This window comes from Neodiprion fabricii, chromosome 6 (genome assembly GCF_021155785.1).
Source record: "Neodiprion fabricii isolate iyNeoFabr1 chromosome 6, iyNeoFabr1.1, whole genome shotgun sequence".
NCBI classification, from domain to species: Eukaryota; Metazoa; Arthropoda; class Insecta; order Hymenoptera; family Diprionidae; genus Neodiprion; species Neodiprion fabricii.
In genome coordinates this window covers 21,628,443-21,655,820 of record NC_060244.1, presented here as the reverse complement: position 1 = coordinate 21,655,820, position 27,378 = coordinate 21,628,443, and the positions used below count along the sequence as shown (strand labels likewise).

General features: G+C 40.7%; 1 protein-coding gene and 1 long non-coding RNA gene across 5 annotated transcripts in view; one reads left to right on the top strand and one right to left on the bottom strand.

Annotated features, from left to right (window-relative positions):
* Positions 1-27,378, top strand: part of LOC124185443 (small conductance calcium-activated potassium channel protein) — a 155,458-nt gene that overhangs the window by 69,207 nt on the left and 58,873 nt on the right. For 2 of the 3 annotated variants that reach the window (XM_046576230.1, XM_046576231.1), the window contains one exon: positions 24,623-25,021. In XM_046576230.1, coding sequence (XP_046432186.1) covers positions 24,623-25,021 — 399 coding nt within the window. Of the gene's footprint in view, positions 1-3,256; positions 3,719-24,622; positions 25,022-27,378 lie in introns of those variants that run through there. The other variant, XM_046576232.1, reaches the window with a different exon arrangement.
* The window catches only part of LOC124185450, a 157,378-nt gene that overhangs the window by 85,851 nt on the left and 44,149 nt on the right, over positions 1-27,378 (bottom strand). The window lies entirely within an intron of this gene.

The following is a 27,378-nucleotide window of genomic DNA, read 5'->3' as shown; positions in this document are numbered from 1 at the left end:
AAAGAGGTAAAGGCTTGCGTCCGTGAATAGAAGAAGGGAGATTTTAGCCACTCTACCGATGCGATTGGCGAACAACGTGCCGAGATAGATCGATAGATGCAGATATCGGGTAACTCACGTGTTGAGAAATCGGATGAACGATTCAACCACGGGATGGAAGCTGTTATTTTAGGATGCTATCCCAACAATAAACAACTCGTGTACATGGATATTATTAATTTGACCAAGCAAATTAAAACATTTCTCAATTTTTATCTCTTTCAAAGTTTTTCAGACACGTGCCATCAGCTGAGGGCTCATTCTCATTTGCTAGCGAAAACAAATTTGTTGTATACTTTCTCCTATTTCCTCAATCATGAATCCTCCTCCACACCGTCCGTCAAAGTTTTCGTGTTTACCATCCTGACCACACTGTCTAATGCAGATATATATATATATATATATATATATATATTATATAATAATATATATATATATATATATAAGCCCGTTTTTCAAATCCGAAAGATAAATCCGGTGGTCGCAACAGATATCAAAGGGTAGGAATCCTGATCCAACATAAACGTTGGACTTTGTCCCAGGTTTCCTCGTCCTTTTCTCATCCCAGTTTTTGGACAAACGGCATTCCGCTCAGCTGGCTCTAAATCCGATGTTGTCGACAGACTTGTGCCTACAAAGCTTTGCAACGACGGTATAGTATAATCGAAATTTGTAAGTTTTTCGTGTAGCGATTGTGTTGACCCTGGCGCTAAGCCGGCTGCGATCCTCGACGTAATTCGATGAGTCTTGTAGTTTTCTTCAAACTCGCACAAACGACTTGGAACCGTCGTCACCGCCGCCGTCGCCGCACCTTGATCAAACTTTGAGAAACTTTGCTAATGGAGGTGTCCTTCGAAGGGTCGAGTTGGCGGTCAACCGGAGGCTGCATCAAATTGCCACAGATTTTGCCTGCTTGTAAAACCGCCTCATTCTTCAGCTGGACCGATCTTGATAATCAGATTAACCGAGAGTTTCATTACCCGGAAAACAGCCGCGGATAAAACGAGCTACAAAAGATTTAATCCACGCACGCAACAAGCTGTGAGGAAAAGGGCGTTGAGATCAATCTCGTGAGATCTAAGAAACTGCCAAGCGAAGGTCTGACTTTACCCTCGACTTTCTCACCCTCTTCGCGATGCAGGGAATCCACGGCAAGATGGTAAACGAGCTTTGAATATAAATCGAATAATACGCGCATCGAAAAATTTCACCGTCGCGGCGATATTAAATTTGTTTCGAAAAATTTCTAACCTTTGTAAATGAATTGTGATTCAAACTTTACCGCACTAACGACCACACGATAATCTTAGAATTTGAAATACACCATCGAGGGATGAAGGATCGCTCGTAACTCGGGTAACGCGCGTACGAAGTAAAGAACCGAACGAAGAGAAGAAACGCGGGGGGGTTAAAAGAAGAGAAGAAAAAAATGAAGGGATAAAAAAGAGGTTAGAATGGCTGTCGCAGCGTAAAATAAACCCCCGTAAGAAGCGCGTTTCTCTCTTGAGCCGATGCGTGCGGCAGCGAGAAGATCCTTAATACGACTTCGTCCTCGGAGAGGAACGCGGCATAATACAAGAAGGACGAGCGGCGGCGTGAAGGGGGGGGTGAAAACAGGCCGCTTCTCCGCCGGCGTCCTTGTCCTGCCACCCCCAGGAGCAGGTTCGGGGGTGGAAACGGGGACGTCGGAGGCGCGGCGCAGTCACACCGGGAGCGTCAGGGTGGGCGGACGCAAGCCACGGACCGGCTCCCCGCTGTCTGCCGTGTGTATTCCCGACTCCTCGCATGCGGGGGATGTTCAGTCGTCCGTGGTTCCTCCGGGGTGAGGAATCGCTGCTGAGACGGTCGGATTCGAGGCGGAGTTTCATGGGTGGAATTATTTTTTGGAATCCTCTATTTTACACGGTCGCTAATGAATTCGGTTAGCGTTTGATCCGGTGGGGAGAAAATCTTCTTCGTATCAATCTGTTTGCAAATAAGTAAAACGACTCCGCTTCGAGTCGGCCAAATTCGTGGAGAAGAAATATTAATGTTCGACGATCAACGCTCCAGAGAATGTTCACCGTTGATGTTAAAGATAGATCGGTAGTTTTACGCTCTCACCGACGACATTCGTACACAGTGTTGTTGTATTTTCATTGAAATATCAGAATGAAAGTTATAAGTGTTAAATTGCGACTTGGAGATAAACATTATTTCAATGGGAGTCTGCGACTTGTGCGCTTCTATCGAAGCGCACCTCACAACTGGTTCAATTTCATTGGCGAAGGCCGGATTTACGATGTGAAGAAACTTGTTGGCGAAATTTCGAGCCGATATGCCCTCGCCTCGAAATGTTGATAATATAAAAAGATGCTTCGACAAATTCAGGAATCATTTGATAAAATTACTGTTTGCCCTTGGGCGCCGAATAATTATCTTGAACGTAATCAAATTAATCGGTGCATAAATTGAATTGATTATTTGAATAAACGACCCGTCGTTAATATCTTACTGCATTTTTTCTTTGCTAATATTTTCGTTTCGACGATCTGTACGCGCGGAATAAATAATAATTACATATAAAGAAACGAAAAATTACCACCGTATAAAATAATTAATATACGTATACACTATTTGCGCTGTGGAGTGTGTTAATTTCACGATCTGGTACTTTTGTAATTAGCTTCGGGCCGTATTATGTAAATATGCAGCAATGGAAGGCAAACCGCTATACAAACATTCATTTTCTGGATAACGTGGCATTGTCATTCGAATTTACCGGAATCTAGATACTATTGATGAAACCCCAATAATAAAGTGGCCGTAACAATTATTAAATAGCGATAAAAATGTCAACTGTTGAGACAAATATATTGTCGGGAGAAAATAACGATTGAAATATCGTTTGATTTTAATGCCAAACGTAAATTTAAGCCACCATCATGTAATAATCCTATACGAATTATATATATAACGGTATAATAACATTAAACACAATAATTCTAAAATTTGAAAACTTGATCATAAATAAGTAAAAAAATGAATTAATAAATGAAATGATAAGTAACGTGCATCTAAAACTTACGGCATAATCAAATGAATAAATAAATAAATGTAAATCAAATAAACGTTGAAGATTTAAATAGATTTTTTCCTCAGTACCTAATCGTTATATTAAAATATTTCTCTCTTTATAATAACAAATATAGCTACCCACCCTATTTACATATACATATGAAATTATACATTTATTTCTCAATACTCGAGTGAATATTGTAAGAAGCTTGTTAGATAATTGGATAAACGAAAGTGAATAATTAAATAAATAAAACTAAAATTAACGATTATAGTAGTGATAGTATAAAGAGAAAAAGAAATAAAATAATAAAACTAATTAGCAATCCCCTCGCGCGACAAAAGTTACAAAGGATATAAGAGAAGTAAATTCATACAACAAGCATACCAATTCCATTTTTAATCGTTAAATACAGACGCATCAAACACATACCTAAAAATGAGCGAATTCGAGTGCCCTTCTAAACAATACTTTGAAATGCAATTGCTCAAACATGACGCGGCTGGTGCTGAGTATTGCGGTTACGAACAAACAGAATTACAGTGTGATAGTTGCAGTGCCTCGACGGACTCGGCTGACCTCACGTGAAACCAGACGGCGGACCCAAATGTTCCCCAAAAGGTATAATAAATTTATAATAATTTAAATCAAGCACGCTCGTTGGGTGAGTGAAATAAGAAAAAAAAAAAAACAAAAAAAAAAAAAAAACAAGAACAAATCCTTGTTATTCATGAGACACGTGCCAATTACTTTGAAACATGTAATCCTCATCGTCTGCGTTATAACAATATAAGACAAAGTTACAAGAACGCGACGAGTTGTTTTTGCACCAATTAAAATGGTTTTAAATCGACTGCGTAAAGCTTTGTACCTTTCGTCACGTGTATTCGATATAACGAAAGATTCAAACGAAGTTAAAAGTAGGTTATAAACCCGTTTTAATCACCCCATAAGTAAGTTACTCATGGAATTTAGTTTCATCAACTAATAACCAATCACGGTACCGAAAGGAAACTTGATTCGTATTATCAGTGAAAGACTTGTAACCGTACAGAGCTTCATTATAAGTTGAAAATATAATCCAAGAGGAAAACTTTTCCACAATATATAAAACCGCTTTGTTAACGTAAGACGTAATGAGATTTGTATATATCTATTTCGTGGAAATCTACAGATTTATAGAGACTAGAAAAAGAAAAGTGTCACCTTGCCGCAAAAACTCTTAATCCCATTATTTCAATTTAACAAAACAAATATTACTTATTACTAACGAGATTACCTCACCAACCAACTTGCTTGAGAAGTCTCAACTCCTGGGCTGTTTACTGTCATCGCGTTTCCCTTCGTCTCCGCATTTATAGGTTATCTCTATATTCTCCTCAGAAACGTGATGGTTGTTCATAACAATTGTCGATTGATCGAATCGGTAAATTCTGTCAAAGAGATCATCAAAGTTTGATGCAAAAAATAAAACTGGTAAATCTCTACGATTTGCAGCAGGCGATGAAAAACATAGAGGTAAAATCTATTAAAGAAGAAGAATAAGAAGAGAGAGAGAGAGAGAGAGAGAGAGAGAGAGAGAAAACAACAGCTGGAGAGGGAAGGTGGTGGAATGGTCGTTTTTCAATCGAATGAAGTCAGCGAAGCTGCTAGTGAAAAAAAGACGGAGTAACGATGCGACTTTAATTGAGCAAAAAGAGAATTCTTCGACCATCCGACTGCCTGAGTTAACAATTTTTCTCTCCTCTCAACCGGCAAGAAGAAAACTCATATACAGTGCCTCGCAGAAAGCAATATCTCGCATATATCGAAGCAAAGCTTTTCCGCTAATTAAAACCTCAGGATGAGCAGATTACGTTGGGAAAACGCTTCGAAAAGCTTCGGTTAAGCCCCGAGTTCGAAGCAGCATGCGGGCATCTCCGTTTCACAATTGCATTAAACCTAATCGGTCTGCCTGCTGCATCGTGTACTATATACGCGGTTAGATTTTGCAGCAAGTGCATCGCGTTGTGCTGCTTGATAGTATATATTACACGAAATGGTCAGACTCGCGATCATCCTGCAACTCGCGCCGATAGACGACGGATTGAATTCATCAACGACAATTTCATTGCGAGAAAACTGTATCATTGAAGATGTCTAAAGAGATTGAAGAAAATTTTGAACGATTTTTCTAGCGAGACTTAGCGGCCGTTTGATCGAAGATTTCATAAATTTCAAGGCGAAAATAAGAATCCAAAAAATACTTATCAGTATTGGAATTTATTATTTTGGACGAGCGCGTAGTTAATTTATACAGAATTTATATTCAAGGCAAGTTGGGTTGAATTCAATTTGACTCAAGTTTTATTATATAAAATTGTTATACTCCCATTGAGTGTCATTCTATTCAAATTCATCGCCGTAACTCTTTCATCAATTGTAATATCATAAAGTATCTTGCCATGCTTCTGAGTCGTTTTTGATACGTCGTATAAAAAGGGATCGAGAATGAAAGAACGAGAACAAAGCAAGGAAAAATAAACTTGAAATTACGGAAACGTTTTAATTCGGTTTCACCCCTCGTCGAGCAGCGTAACAAGTATCGCTTCTCGAATCGGCGCGTTGTGTAACTGAGAGCCCCTAACAATGATTCCGGGGCATGAAACTGGAATGAGATTCAACTCCTGCAAATACAATAAACTTTTACATTGTCAGACGAGCCGAATGATTCGCAAGAATAAAAGACAGATCGAGATGGGGCGACGCGAGTCAAGATGTAAATAAATGGAAAAAAAAAGAGAAAAGCTCGAGCACGAAAAAACGTAAATTGGAAGAAACCGTGCATCGATCTCTGGCAGGGTCGAAAATCGAGACCGTGATTAGTCAAATAACAGCAATCGAAGACGAAGCATCAACGCAACACATATACGTATTGCATATAATATGATCATAGAGAAGTTTAATCGGTTGCAGAAATTCGAGGATCGTGTCTAAGCGATTAATAACGGTACAAGGTTGTCGGTAGACGGAAAGTGGGAGATGGATATCCACCCCTTCATTGTCGGTAGGGGAATTCCACGGTGCCGGACTTACCCTTATCACATTTGCGATGAATAAGTGATAGTCAAGAGGAAGCGAAGGGCTGTCCCTACCGGATGAAGTTAAGAAAGCCTTCAAGGCAGCTAGCTCTTTCTCCCTTCGACACACGGCGCTACCCGAATGGTTCAATATTAACGTTCGCCTCGGTTTTTAACGTCGAGGAATTGATAAACGCGAGGGTATCGGGGCTGAATTCGAAACCCTCTTACGCCTCTCTGTGTCTGTACATTCAGAGAATTCAAGCCCCTTGCTCAGCCTTGAACCGAACGCCCTTGTTTCCCACTTCATCTGTATTATATCCCCGCGCGTTTCCTGTCGCGTAAGGACGAGTATCTCGCCTCGTCTTCTACCGGTTCTGGAGTGTTTAGACGGAAATTGCCGGGAATCAAAGTCTATCCCAATCAAATCCCTACCCGAAGCGTCGACAATTGCATGTGAGCTGTGAGATAGAAGATTAGGTCGAAAACATGCGTCCAGAGGGAATCGTTACCTTTAGAATTTGAGACACTGAATTGTGAATTAAAAAGTATGCATTCTTTGATGTAAGATCTCTATAAACTAGAAGATATAATTAGCGCTTATGTTACAGTAAATTAGACTTTGATAATATACCAAGATTAATAATAAAATATTTTCGTTAATCTCTCCCACGAATATACCTGTCTACAAAATTTCAGCAGCGTACAATAAGAATTTTTCTAACGACTTTCTTCAACTACCAGGATCGTATTAATTATCAGGACTAGAAACAATCGACTTATTCTCATTTCAATGTCACGCGTAGCTGAATAATTTTGGCAAGAAGATATAACCATCAATTCACAACTGCGAGCATCCTTCGAATCCGTGAAGATCTGCACGAAATGACCTTTGTTTTGTGCCAGAACTGGTGGAAAATTCATTGAAGATGAAGTGTATTAGACAGCTCGAGACTTCTTCATAGCCAATTCTATTTTTTTCTTTACCTATTATTTTCTCCCATCTCCATAAAATTTAACCGAGAAGTTAACTGCTGTCGCAGCAATTCCATTCTTGCCTTATACGGTAAAAGTTCTTCATATTAAATTATCAAAACGGATTGAATTTTTCCATATCTGCCCGATTCTTTCTTTTAAATTTCACTTCATAAATTCTTTTCGTGGAAGATTTATTCAAGTTTCAAACACTTTGGGTAAAATTTTTTATTTTTCCACAATCATACTACAGAGAGAGTGCAATTTCGAAAATCATGTATTTGTAAAATGTGTGACTTGTACCTAGATATGTGAATTGAAACGCACTCTGAATATCGAATACTAGATGTGCTTTATAAAGCTTCCATCTTGGCACGACGTCTCGATTCTTTATCGCAAGGTTACGCGAGATGGAAGAAAACCGTGCGGTATTCGACGCTGTTACCCACGACGAAGAGTTTTATTTAAACGTGCATGAAAATGACAAGTCTATCGATGCTGCAGATCTTGGAGAAAATTTTCCCCGCTGTCTATACGGATTCTGAAAGCACAGCGAAGCCTCGACGCGAACTGCAGTTCGTCGAAGACTGGAATGAGAGACAAGTATGGATTTTTCAACCCCTGTAAATACTCGCCGATTCAAATCGCGCATTAACGCGTTCGGTTCATGAGCTCAATCGTTAGATGCGTGTCAAATGACATCCACACAGCGATTCAACGAAGGACACGTGAAAAATCAATATCAAACGGCATTCGACCCCCGCGCAGTTTACAGTCAGGCGTGTATTACTTGCACGATTATTCGCGTACACAGGATCAGAGTATTCCCGCAGGATTCGCAATTTCGCTCGTATAACGTTTACAGCTCACAGTTCAGGTCGTATAACCGACGCACCTCGCCTTTCGATCAGATGATGAAATCCGTTCGTGTTACAAGCTGCATGCTGGGAATACCAGGAGCGAGAACAGTGGCGGTACATTGGAGCACAAAACTTTACGACTTCTCCACAACCCCGGAATCGTTATACTTGCCCGATATCGTACTTCCAGGCTGTGCCTTGTTTGGTTAACGTCATTTATCGCGGCAACGAGATTGAGGCTTGATTTATCAGGTTAATAGCGAAACGTGGCCAACTAAGATTTCTCAGCATTAATACGCACACGTTTCACACACGGTAGAATTACCCCCCCAACACTTTGATCTGCGTCAGTTTGGCACAGCTGGAACCTAATCGTGAAGCGTATCCTTTTCCTTTCGGAATCATCAATCTCGTGAAAATATTATAAAGCCTGCCTCTCAATGTTTGGCTGATATCACCGAAGGCCTTTGAATATTTCACTCTATGCGTCAAAATGAACAATAAAATTCACGAAGCACGTGTGTAGAAGTTTTTGTCCATCCGTCACAAGTGCGCGTTTATTCAACCGAAACGTGTATTCGTTTTTTCAACTTTTGCCCATTAATATTATTTTTTCCTATTGCTTAAACTCGCGATCAAAGGTGAATTTAACATTAAATAAAAATGAAAATAAAAGATTTTTCCGAATGTAGGTACGTATAATACCGAAAAAAAACAAGCTGAATCAGTAATGCGAAAATACATTGTATGAGGATTTCGAATAAAGTTTTGCAAAGCAGGGAATTGTATTCAAGATTTCCAAGCCGGTGAAGAAATTCTATAAGGCTTGTATTTCCACAAGCCGCTAACAAAATTTTCCGAATGAGAAGCGGAAGGATTCGTTTCCGTTCGGTAAAATAAGTTGGCGATTCGTGTAAACCATTCAACGAAAGTGCAAAAAGTGTGCGGAAATTAAAAAATAGACAGGGAGAGAGAGAGAGAGGGAGAGAGAGAGTCGATGGGCGCAAACTATGGATAATGCAGAAAATTTCTACTTGATCTCAAGATTGATGAGGATTGATCTTTGCCAAGGTGATTATACACAGTTGGACAGAAAAAAATAACGTGATGTAATATAAATCGACGCCAGAATTTCTCGACCGTTTCAGGATTCTCTGATAACTCACACACACAGGCAAACACACGCATATACATGAAATGTGTATGTGTATACATTACGCGGAGGCACATCCATCACGCCTGCTAACTGCACGAGTAGAGCCGCCGAAGAGTTTTGGGGTTAATCTCGTAATTCGAGTATCGAACTTTGTCGGGGGTAGATCAAAAACAATATAAGCTGTATAAGCTGTTGTAATTCTAGATGCTCTGTGCCGTGAGCGATTGTGAGAAGAACTTTTTTATACACCAACTGACTTGATATAAAGCCTATACCTACTCATAACCCACCCGCGTTTTATCTGTACGAAGATAAAATGGTGCAATTTTAGTTGCAAACTGCTGAAACTCGACCCTCATTCAACTCACGACACTCGGATTTCTCTGGTGGGGGAAAAAAAAAAAAAAAAAAAAAGAAAAAAGAAAAACAGAAATGAACGTAAAAATAAAATTATGACCGTATAAAAGTACCGCGGTTCTCGTTCTCGCTGAACAAGACATTGTCTTTTTTTTTTCTTTTTCGTCTTATCTCCGCCATGAAATCTTGACGACTGACCTCGACGCTTCTTTTGAAATCGCGAAAAGCACGAGAGCAAATATCTTAGGAAAGACATTTATTTACTGCATATCCAGTTCATTGTATAACCCATTGTATCGTGTGGTACAAACATCACTGTTTCATGATTATATCTGCACAAGAATTCTCTGAGTAAAGACGAATGTTCACAACTTGAAAAAAAAAAAAAAATTCCACTTTCTCGAGAGATAAACCAATGAATGACACATCGCAATTATTCAACTTCACACAACGAGTTCGAAATGTGGCTGAGCAAAGTTTTAACATATTTCATGAAACTTGATGATAAAATTAAGAAAGCGCAGAGTGAAACAACGGATATAAAAGACTCATGGATCGAAGTTCGAAATATTTCAACCTCCCATATTGAAGGCTTTCATCCTCCCATCTTTTGCGTGCGTAACGAAGTTCCACGAGCATTAAAAATGAACCAGATGCCTTTCTTCTGCCGTGCGTCATAAAGCTCGAAGCTACCTTGAACCGATATTATGGTGGTCAGGTTAAGGAAGGAAAGCATGGCGTCTACGTGAGAGTTTCCATGGTTACAACTCTTCTTCCTTCTCCAGTCTTTTGTTTCTGCGTGTCTCTCTCTTTCCCCTCTCTCTGTTTCTCTCGGCTTCTCGGTACATCTGCGAGACCCAGATATAAGAGGTCGACTCGTTACTTGGTGGTCTGCTTACGTCACCAGAGTGTAGTTAACTTCGTTTTAAGTGCACCTAGCCAGGCGCTAATTAGTTGACGCTGTTATCTCAATTGCACGCTAAGCGTTTTCAAGATCATAAAAAGCGGAGTTTATTCGAAAATATTTTTGCCTCGGTGTTATGTTGTATATAGACCCCGTTGCCCATGGGCGTGAATCGAAATTTTGCAAATCATCATGTCAGTCCAATGATATGCCGTCGAGCTGAATTACAACTGTGCGAATATCCGACGAATGACGCTCAACGCAGTTTTTACAATTTCCGAATATCGAAGATCGTAGTTGGATAAATAAATATACCTTTGAAATATGAAAGGTAATCATGGGATTTCACGTCGCGTGAGCGTCATTTTCAGAAGGTGTAAGCCTGAGACACGGATGATGAATACAACGTTGTAACAAAATTCCGATTCATTTTACGTCTCGAGCTATGAGACACCACACACACTCGTCTCATCAATAATTCTGCAGACTCTGGCACAGCGGTAAAAACCATCGGTTGCGTATCAAATACCGAGAAAAATATGTTGCCCCATTGAGCAGAACACCCTATCATCTGTATTATATATACGTTGTCTCAATGTTTCCCGAACACGAATGCATGTGCGGCAATGCGCATCGATGATAAAAGTGAGAAAATTGAACGATCGGAAGGTAATCGATGAATTATTCTACAACCAAGTAATTTCCCGCTCGTTATTATTCCCCCGACGCCGCGCCGGAAAGCGTCGCGACGCGAAGCTAGTTTGCCCCTCTTGAAATAAAGAAACCTACGTAATAGTAGGTCGTTGAGTTAGGCCTGTTTTTCCGTCTTTTCTCGTTTATTCCGATCGGCCAGAAATTGGATTTCTGGCCGATCGGAATAAACCAACTGCACGTGTCTAGCGTATATTATACATCGATCTGATCGCCGAATGATGAATTATTATTCCCTCGCGTTATTATTGCCCAGGGAGTTTGTTATAGACTCGTCCTTCCCTCGTCAACAATTTCGTCTCACCCCCGAAAGCGTATGAAAAGGTTATACGGCGTCACAGAAATTACCGTGGGCTGTAAAGAACGAGGCGATCATCCGATGTCAAGAGCTTTCAAACTGCGGAGGCCATTTTCCATAAATTCACCGACACAGCGAATGGAAACTGCTTTCGACGGGTTATATCTACAACGGCAGAGTCGCACGTCTCGTAGAATCAGGACAAGCGTCGAGTTGCACCTCACGAAACGTACCTACTCTCGATTCGATCATTCGGTCGAACTGCTGAAAACTGGAGTTCGGATCTTTCGAACCTGCGGAGCTATTAATTATTAATCCTGAAATTTGTGTGTTCGACAGGTGTGAATTTTTTAAAAAATTATTACGCCTGCAGCGAGATTGAGGGAAATAATTTACGGAAAGATTCGAACAGCACTGATGCAAAGAAAAGCTTTGGAAAAATGGCGTTATAAGATCTGAAAATTATTCTTGCTTCAGTCGGTCCTGAAGCATCGTGGCAGGTGAGCAGGCATTTATTGCTTTCGTTTCGTAGCGTACGATGATGCATCGTAAAAACAAGTAAAACTTGACGAGTCAGAGGAGCACGCGGATGGTATCTGATGCTGGTTTAATTTCGAAAACATAGGTTCATTTCGTTCCTTTAATTTTCCTAATTTGTATGTAAAGCGTTATTAGAGAGATAAGGGCCTCCGAGTCACCCAGTCAAGCGGACCCCTTCTTTCATGCCTCTCTCTCTATCTCTCTCTCTATCTCTCTATCCCTTCGTATCTCCCTCGTCTCACCCTCCTTTCCTTGAGACCCTCAAAGCTTCCACTCAGCGCTCAGACCAACTGGCGTTCAAGCATACATAGAACGCATACGTGTATGTAAATCGAGCATGAAACATGAATGTATGATCTATGAAGACGTCAACGTCTGCGCTAAGCCCACCTCGCTATAGTCTGCGATTCATCGTCATTTGTCAAAGAGTTAGGTACAGGAGACAACAGGGGCTAAGCTCGCAAACCTAATCAAAATATAACTGCAACGTGAATTTTGCATTTTCGAAATCGTCGATAAGCAGAAAACAATGAAAACAATCACACTTGATTGGATCGCAGATACGATTTTTGCGTAAGCATTTTTTTCATCACTCTTGCACCCACTTCGAATTATCAAACAAACAATTTGTCACGTAAGTTCAATCGACTATCAGCAGATATTTTCGTATTCGCGATAACCACGACGTTTCTCTGCTGAAAGGTGATAAAACGAGTTCTTATGAACCGTAAAGGGGGGAGGGAAAATTTCGTAAAGATCGAAAAAGTCTTCATCGTTGAAAAGAATTGCGGTCGCAGATACACACATCATGTGTAATACTGGTGTGTCAGGGTAAGAAAGCATCACACGAAGCTCGACGTGCAAAAACATATCCAACATAAAACGTGCGAGTCATATCGCCTCGTTTCCGCCGCTTTTTCGTTTTCACCGAAAACCCGACTCCGCACAATGGTTCCAGAACCGGGATTACCTACAGCCATACATCTTTTTTTCACAGCGATCAATATATATATATAAGAAATATGAGGATCGTTGTTGTCGCAGGTGTTAAAAAACTGGTCTTATTAGCCATTTAATTTCTTCGATACTTTTTTGCCTCGACTTTTTTGAATTGATTCTAATTCTGCAACCGTTCTTAAATTCGCTAATACCGAGGTGGCCACACTGTTCGATATTCGGGCTGACCTTCGTTTATATATTTCACGACCCGATCGACCAGCGCCCGGGCTCTCTACGGCTATTTGTGATCGTTTTGCATTATTTAGAGAGCAGATCGAAGTTCACGGTGACAAACGGAACGTTCTATGGGTTCGTTCCTGAATATTCATTAACCCTTTTAAGTTTATTCCCGACGCCAATAATTTTCGTAAAAGCTATAGGCACGCAACCGTGTTCCAAGCAGAATATTCATACGCATCGATCGATTTTCAATCACTTGTTGCTCGCGGAATATCGATGATCTTTGCTTACGTCTTTTTTGAATGACCATAATATCGCATGTACAGATCAAATCACGCTATGGTCCATAATGAAAATATCACAGCGCACTTGACATTGGTGAGCGTGAATATTTTGCCGGTGAGTTTTTGCAACCAAATTAACCACTCGGGAGAATTCAAAAGAGTATACGATGAACTGGAGACCGCATGTACGTCCAGAGAAACAAGAAAACTTTTCACAAAAGCTCGCTTATAGTACTCGAGGCAAGTAGGAGATGTAGAATAGTTTTATTTTTGAGCCGTGAGGGGATGTCGGCAAAGAAGGAAACGACTGAAAGCGTGAGAGAGAGAGAGAGGAAGAAAGATAGTCGGAAAAGAGAGCAGCGGCTGTAATAACGTAAAGCTCGGAGAGTCGAACGAGTCAAGAGTCCCTGCATTTCCTCACGTGCCTACCATTCGCGTATAGGTAGGTACACCAACAAGACGATTCGAAAAGTAAATTGAGTTTCAAAAGAATTGAAAATCTCCCTCGGTGTATCGGAATATCAGCTGCAGCAATAGAATAAAATTAATGGACCAACTCTCATCTCCGCTGCTCGAATATCACAAGGACGAGGATATACGAACGAAATCGAATCGATGCACGGCAGTGTGAGGCGGCAGTGCAGAAATTAGTTTGTCCATTGACCAAAATAAAAACGACAAACGCGAGAAGTAATCCAACTTCGGAGGTGAGGCTGCGCCTTTATGCTTCTAACTTTTTTCCTCCCACAAGTTTGTTTTGCCTCATTTTACTTTTCGCGGTGTATTTACGCGAGTGGGAAAACGATGGAGAGAAGCAAAGATGAGGTATGAGATATGGAATTGGCTTTAATGCGAAAGCCAGTCATGCTGAACAAAATCACTTGCCGCGGGGCGAACCGCGAGCGACTTGATTATGAAACTTTCGTTTTGCTCAAGACATGAAAAATATAACGCACAATGCAGGTAAATATGCAAATACATCCAGATGAAAACTTGTATATGGTATTGCAGCAAAAAAAAAAAAAAAACGGATTGAAAAGAATAAACCATGTTACGTTATGCTATAAAAAAAAACGATGTTATATCTCTTTGCAAAAGAAACTTGTGTAATAGGGCGCACGTGGTACTTGAAAATTCAAGATGTCTACTCCACCTGCCTTCGGCCTGCGAAAGAAACACGTGCCCTGAAATTCATCGGGAGCTTCTTACAGGTCACCGTAATTGATCTTGGCTCAGTTTATTGCTGAGGGATTGAACTTCGGTTCCCGGCAATTCGTAGTTTCGTGATATTCGTGACCAGTTTACAAAGGATCTTAACCATAAATCCATTCACCGACAGCCATCCTGGGAGCGGAAGGCTTCTGCGCACAAATCCTAATAAAACGAAATAAATTACTAAAATGCGTGATGGTCCCTGATAAAGTGGCCGAGTTCTCGTACCTCGGTATTACTATCGCATTCGTTAATATTGATGAACCAACCGTGACGAATTTACAATTCTTTCTTTCGCAATGACGAAAGAAAAATCAAACACCAAGAAAATATAATATTGCCAAAATCTAGCCTGACAAACACGTCCAAACCGCTTTATCGGCTCTTTTTCTCATCCCTACGAAAAAAGGGTCCAGGCTAATCAACTTTGGAGGAAGCCTGCAGTGTACAGATGAAAGGACGGTCGCTCAAGTTGATTATCTGAGAGTTAGCTGAAGTGGGGAGGATTCACTATCGCTGACAAACTTGTAAGCGACATAGAAGATGCTACAGGTTTTAGAAACCCCTAGGCCTCCGCTGAACTCGATTAATAGTGTTCGCCGTCAGCGAGGAACAAAAAGAAACTCTCTCAAACAAGGTGCAGAGATTGAGTTAATCTGCTGAGGGTGAGCGCGGACCCCTTAGCGATGCGACGTAGTTAACACTCATAATTAAGGGTGAGAATGCTATTGAAGGGATGAATCAAAGTGATTTCGATTCTTCCGACCACGCCTGAAATTGTCGTCATTCGTTACAATGGATCGACGCCTCTTACGAAAAGTAGAAGCGTTTCAGATTTCTTACGAAAACTGGCATCTTGTCGTTTTCACCGCGAAAACTATCACTTTTTGATAGGTACAGGATTAGTAAGAGCGCAGTATCGCTGGGTATAAAAATCCCCGAAAAAATAAAAAGATTACGCATATTTTAGGTAAGGACTATTTCGTATAAATATAATAAGATAAATTGATATTTATATTGATAAAAATTAGTTGTCGACAATCAAAGTTCAGAAGGAGCAGAATTAAGATCAGCAAAATGCAGAAGGGCCGTAATACGGTTGTTATAGTTGCCTAGACTTGTGCTAGATGCTACTAGACACCGGCCGTCGGATACGTGTGTCGTTGCAGAGAATATATTATATATTATGTGTTTCTGACGTCAGCCAACCTTTCGGCATTTTGGCCGTTCTGTATTTAGCGGGTTTCGGGATTTCGACCTTTCGAGTCTTTGGTCAAGGGTCATTAATAAATTCGGATTCGTAGATCTTCGACAAAGGCACGAGTCTGACATTTGAGAAGTCGACTTTTCGACTCTTCGGTATTTTCGCAATTCAATATTTTGTCCTTCATAATCTTGGTCATTTTCGAGAAAAAAAAAAAGAAAACAATGTCGGTATAAATTGATTTACACATAATTGCGTTATCAATTATTATTTTTCTACAAGTCGTCTCTTCGTATTTTATGGTCTTTCTACGTTTTTAACTGTCGGTAGTTTGACTTTCGGGATTTCATCCCGTCGACGTTTTGGCCTTTCGTATTTTTGTATCCCACCCCATGGTTCGTCAGTTATCCCGAATTGCACGATTCGCATCGTTAGAAATGGGAGAGCTGAAGCGTCAAAGTGAATGCAAATTTCGATTACTTTCAATATCAGCACACAAGAAACGCTGTGGTGCGGACATACACCGGTTCCATTTAACGGTTTCATTAAATGTTAAACGTTGTACGGACTCCGACCTTATCTGCATTTGTTTTCATTCGACTCCGTCTCTTCCTTCGTTTTTTCTTTATTAACGTCCCCGTATTTTATTTTGATAAAAGCCTCAATGCCCTGCCTCTCTGGGTGCTTTCATAACACGAGCCTCCGTTTTTTTTTCGCCCACCGCAAACCTCGTGCTTATTGACCGAAACAATGGAAAGTGGCGAATAAATTGAGGAAAGTAAACGGCGCTCGACGTTCCAACAATTCCATAATTTATGCCCCAAGAATCGACGAAGAAGTATAATTCATTTGATATTTCTCAAAAGCATTTCCGCACAATGGTAGCTACCACGAATATTTTCCAATATACAGTCTGGATATATCAACGGTTATTTTGTTTTTTTTTTCACCAACAAAAGCACACCGTTAATTATAAATTTTTAATTTTTCACCTAACCTTCCTAAATGAATTGAAAAATAGCGAGCACCTTCATAATTTTTTTAACGATAATTCGAAAACTGCTGACGTAAATTATTCAAGGATGACGACGTGAACTAGATTCGTCAACGTAGAGGAAGATCGAAAAGAACGGCTCGAATCGGGAATATGTAGAGGAGGTCGGGCAACGTATACACCTGAATCTGATATGAAACTGGATCGTATAGGTATCCAGTTGTCCGGTGCATGGACTGACAATCCAATCTGTCCGACATAATTGGAATCCTTGAACCTTCGACCCATGCTTCCGATTTAGTACCAACGACGTTCTATCGGGACAGAGGGAGCGCTACTTTTCGTCCAAGATTACACGCAGATCGCAAACCTGCAATTCTGACAATTTTCCCTAAAACTCTGTTAACCGTGTTGAGAAAATAAATAAACATCGTCAGGCCTAATACTTTGTTCAAAATTTTTTAATAATTACTTTAATTCAATCGGTCCCAAGCGGGTAATATACCTAATTCGTTAATTACCTACTTTTTTACGTAACTTCACGACGACCCGCTTTCGTGGCAGGTCACACGTCCACCCCCTTCGTCGTTGTTCCGTTAGCTTGTTTTATTTCCGTGAAACCGGTGGATAATTTAGGGTATATATCCGGTGTAGTTCGCGTGACAAGTGAAACGGACCTGGTATTATTATTATTATTATTATTATTATTATTATTATTATTATCATCACCTGGTCACCGGACTTGATGAATTTTTAAAAGCCGAGGCACAACGACGACGTTTAACCGCGACTTCCGCTTTCGCGAAATGGTGGAATATAACAGGAATAGCCTTAAAACGACAATGGATATCTTATACCGAAGGCGGTCGATAACGCGAAGAAACGTTGTTAATACAAGGGAAAATTGTAACCGGTTCTCGGTGTAATTTCTCCCTTCGGTTAATTCAAAAAGTAGGGTAATCGTGAGGCGAAAGATTATCGCGTGGACTCTGGCACGCTGTCTTACATAGTCTTGCTAGTTTTGCGGTGATTTTCACACCGCCGCTCCCGCTTTTAAACGAGAATTCCGCAATCACGTTTGCGAGTTTGTCTGTACAGGTTATAAGGTGTAATAATAATAAGTTTCCGTCGCGCTTTTCCGCGACGTTTCAGCCAAGATTTTCGGTCAACTTTGTTGAATTTCTTCGATTGTTACCATTCGAACAATGCTTTCTTTGTCAACGCCTTTCCTCCTTCCGTTACTTGGTCAGCACCCTATTCTTCCGGTTTCAGAAGCCTTTAAAAGGTCTGCCCGACACTCACGGCTCCATCTTTTCTACTTTCCGCTCTCTTTGCAACGATAACGACCCGGCTTTGTAATTAACTTCTGGTAATTGATTAATCACCGGGATATGTGGTCGAGTGATATCTTGGAATTGAAACTGACGTAAAAACTTATCAACCTTCTCAAACCGGTGAACCTTTTCACTCCGACTTTCGCGAACCCGGAAGCTCAAGAGGAACGAAATATGTCAATGGAATTTCGATAATCAGACGCCATCGTGCTTCAGCGGCTTCTCGCACACGCCGGACCGAATTGGTATTATTTCTTTGTCAGCATTTTGCCGCTACAGGTTGATATTGTTGAAAGAGAAGGAAAATATATTACGCAACAAAAGGCAGGACACACCTCACAGCCAAAGGCTCGAGCCTAAAGTCTTTCAAACCAATTGTAAGAATCAGAAGCCTTAAATTCATTTCTGTAGGGTATAAACGGGAAAGAAAAATTTCGTGTTATAACTCACAATCAGCATATTGTTGGTACAAGAATCACGCGGGTGTTAAATTGGGTTACGTTTTTGTACGTACGAATATACATATCCCTGTGTAAAATTCACCCTAGCGTGAAGCGGAATATTTTCTGAAAATAAAATCAACGATTTTACCTCAGCTGCAGAACCGAGTTTTTCATTTGCTGAAAAATTGCGCCGCTGCAAGACATAATTTTTGGTAACATCGTGTAAATTACGGCCGCCTCGTTATCCGGCAAAACGCCCGGGGTCGTCAACGTTTGTGAAGCGTATAGAGTTTCACTCTTATACCGCGGTTTATGTCCAGGCAGATTGTAAAAATAATAATCCGTACGTAAAAGTAAATGTCTTTTGCAAATTTTTGACGACGCAGCGAGTAGTTATTTTTTAATTCTTTCACCACGCACCGCGACGATATCTCGATTAAACGGCATGAAAGTTCAATCCGTCGTTGCAGATTACGAATATACCAGCAGTCGAATAAAAAATGCTGAAATATTGTTCATAACGAATTTTCTATACTTCCATTGATGGACTGTGATTAAAATTTATTACACGCGTGCAAACTTTTCACAGCCGCCAGCCTATTTTTTGTAGTTTATACGTTAGATAACATTCATACATCATTCGTAGTTTTAATCTTGAAGTTTTGACACAAAGTCAAGATTTTGACTTATTCAAAAAGTTAGAGTTAGATAGTAGAGCTGATTTTATCAACTATCGTATTTACGAAAATGTTGCGCATCGGTTTGCCGGAATAAACCATCTCATTCAAAAATACAAAAAGAGTTTCTTGTCTTTTTAAAAAATTTATAAAACTTCCTTCGGGAGAGCTAGTTATTTTATTTATCGGATAAGATGGTCCGCAGCTGGAGTCAAGGATTGACGGTGGTCTCGCTCTTTTTCTGACGCGCATCTGTGGGGTCGGATTTTCGACATTTTTCTTTTGATCGAGGGCAGCCTTCCTACATATATCGTACTTAAGGCTCGTATATTTTGCAGTAAACTTCCCCGAAGAAACAGAAGCGCGGAATCGAGGATAAAAGGAAGACTTTGATTTTTGGTTGCAGATAAATTCCCTTCAGTTTCGAGAAACTCTTCTGGGAAATTAGAAGCTTCTTGAAAAACAAAAAGTAACTTCAGAAGCGGAGATACTCGTCTCCGGGGTCGAATCGCTCTCGACACGACGAGATTTCGCTTTGTTTCCCCGCCGTTTCGAGTTGTCTCGAAAAAAACCTTTCGGAGAGAAAACAACTTGGGCACTCCGTTAAAAAATAAAATCCTGCCGTGACAATTTATGAAATAAGAGCAATAAAATGAGAAGAAAAAAGACGGAACAAAAAAAAAAAAAAAAAAAAATCATCACCGTCACTTTTAACGACGTTGTTACCTGTTTTCGCACGCGGTAACCTCCATGACGACCGAGCTGACGACACTGCGATATATCTTGCTGACCTTTAAACCTACGTATATTCACGTATACATAATGCCCTCCGAAAAATCGTTTCATCGCAAAGCTTTCGGGTCGTGAAAACACTTTTTACTTCATTTTTTTTCTTCTCGAGGATTATTCGTCTTACGAATTTCATCGCAAGTGAAAAAGAAAAAGCCCAGTAACGAGTGCGAAAATATAAAATTCCATCACATCGAATGTATGAAATTAACATATTTCGTATAAAATGTTTACACTTGAAAGTCGAACACAAAGTTATTTTTATTTACAAATCTTTTTTTCTAGCTCGGTTCTTATTCGCTTTTAACACTGTGATCAGAGGCCATTCAATTATTAGCTAATGCTAAAACAGGGGTAGGACATACAAAAAAACGTTATCAAATGTTACCCTGTAATAGCAGGCATTCCCGACAAACGTTAGCCGACGTAGGAAATTCGAGGTGCGTTCTCAAAGCCTGTTGAAGAAAAATGAAAGTTTTTTTTTTTTAAAGGATGTTTTGAAAAAATAATGCTTGAACTGCTCAATAATAATATCTTAGTAAATGTAATGTTTATTGCATGCATTTAAGAAGAAAAACAATACATAATGTGTTTAATACCCATTGAATAATGAATTCACGTTTTACTAAACATTTTAATGCGCATTAATAATAAATAATAATAATTAACATTTAATAAAGTAGGAGTAAATTGATCAGGATGTGACTGTAAATGGCATTTCTGTCATTCTCAGATAATGAATCAATTATCCGATAAACTATTGACAAAAGTCGGCAAAACGAGCAAACGTTACCAATCGTTATCACTAGGGGTGGGTTGCAAAAATTTGCAAAAAAATGCGTTAGCTAATCCTTGAATGGCCCCTCAGACGCGTAGGCAATAAAAAAATACTAACCGAATGCGCCGACTGTCTGATCAGCGAAAAAAAAAATGCCAATTTGCACGCGAATTCAGATTATGCTCGTGTACCAACGAGCCTGTGTTTATGTGTGTGAATATGCAAAAGCAGAAATGGGAAAAAGCGTGGAAACGCTTGCCTGTAACTACAAACTGAAATGCAAATTTTTATCTGCTTCTAAAATTGAATTTCACCGTCAGTCGTTCATTAATTAACTCAAATTTTTCGTTTTTATGATCCAGGTAGGGTGGAGCAAAAGGTATGAGCAGTTGAATTCACCATACAACAATAATTTTCAAGCATCACAATTTGAAAATTCACCACCATTCAATATTCGATATCGTACAATTTCCGCAGATCAGTCGTTTAAAACCATTCGAACGAAGTGTTGCACTTCGGCAGAAATTGAAATTAGCTTCCATCGCTTCGAGGGAAAAGAATAGAAAAAAATAAGAGGTATTAAGTTATCCGGCTCTATAAGCTCATCCGTCTGGGGTATTAAAAATTTTGCATACTCACCTCGCGGCGTCATTTCTTTCTCTTGGGCTTTTCCAACGAGTAGAAAAGGCGAATGTCTTGGGAGAGACGCGCGTATACGGATCGAATAGAGAGTGAAAGAAAGAGAGAAACCGTAGGGCGATCCGTAAATCAAATTTTTTTCACCATCACTGGATCCACCCTCCACAGAGGCGATATTCAAGCCGAACGAACGAAGCACACGACATTCCGCGGACTAACTTCCAGGCATGAATCGCTGCTCCGTTGCATGACTTTACGAGTGTGTGAGATACAGGTATCCTATATCGACTCATAGATCGAATTACAAAGTATAACATACACGAGCCCGAGTTCATCGCTGCGTAGTTTTGGCGTTCGAAAACAAGAGAGTAGAAAAAGTTGTTCGATTTTATTCCCTTGCCGTTGACCGTATAAGTTTTCGTAGGAAAGAACGTGAACGGAAAGACGAGGATGTTTCGCACAGACTGGACCAAAGTGAAGGGCGAAAGAACAGCGTCAAGCCGAATAATCAATTTTCATTCTCGCATCTACTATAAAATATATACTGAAGTTTCCTTGTGCAGGCAACCGCTAGTGCATATATCCTTTTTTCAGTATGAGTCTTTCATCCCGCAGCGCCTTGACCATATAACCTCGCGGAATTAAGTGCAGGGAATAAAGAAGAACCCTCTCGCTGGATCACAAATTTATACCACACAGCGAACCAATTGCTAAACCTTTCTATAACGCGTTGTTTAACGTTAGTTGATGGTATTCTCCGCGATTACTTTCTTATTTGCACTTTCGCTCTCGGTTGTGATTCTCGTAGAAACTTACCCCCCCCCCCCCCCACCCCCCGAATGATATTCGAAAAAGAATCACACGCTCGCCGATTTGTACAAAAACTAATCACTTTACGTCGCTGTAACCGCAACGGTGTGCCGATGTGTCTGTTTGGTTGAAAGGATGCTGCACCGGAATTATCCAAAGCTCGACAGACAGACAGTGATTAATTCACTAATGATAAGAAACGCACCTGTCTCCGTATCCTCGTTCCTTCGGGGTCCGTAAGGTAATTTCCTCAAGATGGCAGAGGCGATTAATCTTGTATAAGTTCTATAAGAAACCGTCGCTGCACCTTGAAGCAGGTTATACCGGTATACAGGTATCTGGTTCTGCGCTCGGAAATATGATTAGTATCCGCGTTTCTTATCGCAATGCAAAAAAAGAATCCTACGGCCCACGGTTTTGGCTCGACAAATATAATTTATGACCGGCGTCTATATATACGTAGGTACACGAGCCAGAACGGCGATAAAATTACTTCCTCTTCAATAAGACCAGATGCGAATTAAAGAAATGAAAGTTTTCTACCCCCTGCGAATTGAAAATTAAAGGAAACTTTGTTCCAGGCTCATTAATAATCTTTCTTAATTATCATCGATCGATATCGTCCAGCCTTGCAAATAATATATAACGATGATTAATTTTTACCATTGTAAAAAAAAAAAAAAAAAAAAAAACAGAAGTACGAGAAGACTTTTAAGGATAAATGAAGAAAAGGTACGAAACTTGACACATTTTGGTAGGTATACAACATTTGTATTATATGACTCAACGGCACGACGAAACAGTTTTAAATAATATTTTTTTTTTTTTTTTATCAACCGTTAAAACAGTGAGATGTACAATACAATGGAGCAATTAAACGAACCGCGGTGTTTTAGTTGCAACAGCAGCAGCTATAACACCCGCAGAAGCGGCTTGGGTAATGGATAAGAAATAAAAACAGTCACCGCGCGCAACTAGAACTGCGTGACGTTGTAATTATCTAGGAAGTTTAAATTACCACGATAAAGCGAACAATTAGAGTTCTCCGTTCAGGCAGTATATACACACGTATGCATAAAATACATGTGCGTACAATGTATATGTACAGAATCTCTCTCTCTTTCTCTTTCTCTCTCTATCTCTCTTTTTCTCTCGCTCTCTCTCTCTCTCTTTCTCTCTCTCTCTCTCTCTCTCTCTCTCTCTCTCTCTCTCTTTGTACCAACGTGTACGTCAAAAACACAGTACCTACATGCAACCGCCAAAGAATTGCACGTCGCACGAATTAGCATATACCTAACAGCGTACATAAAGCACTCGAAATTACATCTATGAATGAACGTAGCTTGCAGCTTTTTCATAGACCTTAGAACAATACTTTAGAATGATAGAAATAGCCTACATATATCCTCGCTTAGTCACGTCAAAGTGATGCACGAACGGGATTGCGATCCTCCGTCAAACTTCGCCCGCTCGTCTCCCATGGCCTAAGTGAACCGAAAATCTAGGCGCCTTAATTAAAACTCGGCTTGAAACTTGCCGAAAGATCATTTTCCTTTCCTTCTTCTTATTTTTATTCTTTTTCTTTCGATTTCACTTCCCCCCTCAATCGTACCGTTTTTATCCGAACACCCCAGAGCCCAACTCCCATTCCCTTTTTACACCCTTGATCTTCACCGGACCATAAAATGGGACGACGTCCATACCGAAAAGTAATTACCTCCAAGGGCATGGAACGCCGATGAGTGGTCTTGAGAAACCAGATGTACCATCGCTGTGCACGGATTTGATCGACAATTGGGTCGGGCGAATTTGTTCCCTCGCAAAGTTACACGCGTTGTAGAATTTGTTTCGATATCGTCCCGCCTAGTGAGTACCTTACTCCGCACCCTCGTTTTTCGGACCAGCTGGCGTGGACGGCTCAGTATCCGAGAAAAGACAAATGAACCACGAGTCCACCTTCAGTGGCACAGGCAACAAAACAAAAAAAATTTGGGATTTCCGCGTGTGTCTCGCGATAGCGGAAACGGGTATTTCGCACTTCGCGAAAAAAACCTTTCCAACATCTCGAAAATTAATGAATGGCTAATTATTGTTATCGGTAAACGTTTTCCGAACCGTTAATTCTTAATACATCTAAATTAACCCCCCACGCGGCAGGTTTCGAAGGCGATGGAATAGAGAAAAAAAAATATCACGCTCCCTCGTCACTTCGAAGGTCGTCGAGGCGATCGGCCGATTTTCGACGGAGGATTATTTCGCGTTTTCGTAAATAGCGCGACCTCGTCGTAGATCGTAAGTTGAACGCGATTCTTCCTGTTCCAGCTGCGGAAGCCAGTTTCGACTCTGTCGATTCCCAGCGCGATGAAGACCAGCGGTGGGGTCTCGGGAGGCCCTGGAGGCGTCGGCGGCGGCGGTGCCGGTGCCGGACCCGGCGGGGGCGCCGGCGAAGACGCCGGCATAGCCCTTGTCGGCGTCCATTCAGAGTACCCTAGATACATGGAGGAGCGTGGCCTCGGCGGCGGCTCGATGAAGGGTCCCTCCGGCGGCAGCATAGGGCCCGCCTCCAAGCACAAGCCCAACGTTGGCTACCGCCTTGGCCGCCGGAAGGCCCTCTTCGAGAAGCGAAAGCGCATCAGCGACTACGCTCTCGTCATGGGAATGTTCGGCATCATCGTCATGGTCATCGAAAACGAGCTGTCCAGTGCCGGGGTCTACACCAAGGTGAGTCATTTCATCGACAGTTGCTACTCGAGTTTTTTCCTTTTCTTTAAACAAGCTCTTAAGTTTCTACTTTTTATACGCCGCTACTGCTGAAACGTCGCACATCGATGAGACGAAACTATTTTTTTTATGTCTCCCCTTTATGACTACACTCACATATATATATGTACACTGTACACTTGTTTTATTTACGATCGTTAAACGCGTCGGAAACTGAGATTTACAACATTTCAGTTTTTTTTTTCTCGACAATCTTCCTCCACTTTTATGTACATTTGTTTCCTAGTTGAAGCGCAATCGTCACAGAGTACCTGATATTTCACCGTCTTTGCAAGATCAGCTCGAATGTATTTTTCTACGCTAAATTTGATGCAGAATTTTGGTTACTTTGCTACAAGTCAGATCTGCTAATTTACAAACAGGCTGGATATTACAATTGTAAACGAAGAGGGAAAAGCAAAACTTTTAGCACACACTTGTGTATACATTGAGAAACTGAAATTCGCATACCCTTTTCTAATTTTAACATTATGTGTGTACCCGGGAATAGCGAGAACTGATAATAAATTATTCAAGCACGCTGATGAGAACCCTTCGTTTCTCACAGCCTGGAATTTGCTTAAATAATAACAACAACAACAACAGTGGCGATAATAATGATAATAATGGGAGTATTAATCAGTGTAATCATCATTCAAACCGTCCTAAAATATTCTACGAATTTATCCTGAATAATCGTTATTTCTAGATACTTCCAAAATCTTAAGATAAAGTAGAAAAAGAAGAGGAAACGCATCGCATTATTCAATATTCACAAAGTCACAGTTTTTCGCTAGGATTTATGCAGGAATATCAGTCCCTTAGAGTTGTGCTCCAATAGCTGTAGTTTATAAATACGTAATACAAATTTCTAGACGTACGTGGAGTTGGTTCTGTGACGGATGCATACTTGCCTGTAATGTATACATTGCACGGGTTGCATTCAAATGGAAGCTCTGTGAGACTCGAACGAGTGTTATGCATGTAAGATGCCGGTGCCGAGTTAACAAATTGAATATTGATTCGATGGGAGAAGTTTGAAGCCGGTAGAAAGCACGTTCGCGATTCTACTGGCACGCATATAGCGATGCGGAGAAAAGTTTTACAAGCGATGAAGAAACAAGGGTAAATCTGCCGCTGCATTACGGCGTGACACGAAGAATAGGCGGAATTTCACGATCCGCATAGCAATCGAGTGTGTAAAATAGTCGCGAATACCTGAAAGCCTACGTGGCCTATCTTGGAATCTTGACATGCTCTTATAACACGCCAATTTCCGGTTCACCGATCTTATCACGATCCACATGAACGAGGGGCCGATGCACGAACCCCGGCGAAACACCGCGTGGATTAAGTCCTAACGAGACTTCGGCACGATTTTACGCCACAGCCTTCCGAGTTATAGGTGGGTACAATATGTGTTGAGAAAGAAGAGGAAGTCACATGTATAGAAGGGTTTCATTTTTTCAGCGACAAAACATTCTTCGAAGTTTATTTTGCCACGTTTCTATTTGTGAAACTTTCGCTTCGAGTGAAGAAAGTATCGTTCAAGAATGAAACGCTATTTTCGACCATTGAACCGTCAAGTCTGATACAATCAAAGGGGTAAAATTGATTCGCTTTTCTTTGATATCAACGCGCAATTATCGCCCATCCGAATAGCGATAAAGAAAGAGTACAAAGAATGAGAGAGAAAAGAAAACAAAGAAGCTGAAAGAACAATTTGGTCCTCATCAGAACTCTCTGATTAGTTTTATAACAACCGTCGTTTAGTAGACAGAGCTTCTTCTCTTCCTACGGTACTTTTTTTCTCGCGGAAATTATAATTAGTCTGCACCTGTAAATTATATTATGTAATACAACACTACGGAGCGATTGACTTCTAACATTTTTTCAAACGCGTTCGCTTTGATCCTCTTTCGCGAAAAATTTGATCACGTACGTGTTTCCGAGTGAACCGGTGGGAAAAGTAAAGGGTACAATCAATGTTCACCTGCAGGCTCAAATTCGTTCGATCCCATCGTTTCCCAGAATCCTCGTCGACTCTAAATCTCGCGATAATGCGCCCGCCCGGATCCAGAATACAACCCTTTTTACGCGAGGCCGATATTAATCACCTGTAATCGTTATACAGCACTTAACCGGCGTGGAAGATCTTTTGCCGTGCGGAATAATACTCGGGAGAATGACACGCGGCCATGACGAATACCCAGCCACCGGTATAACAAAGCGTTATACCCATTGGCCTATTTTCCGGCCAATTACCCTGGCAACAGCGTTAATCAGTGCGCAGGCAGTTTATCGCGGTACCGTTGAGA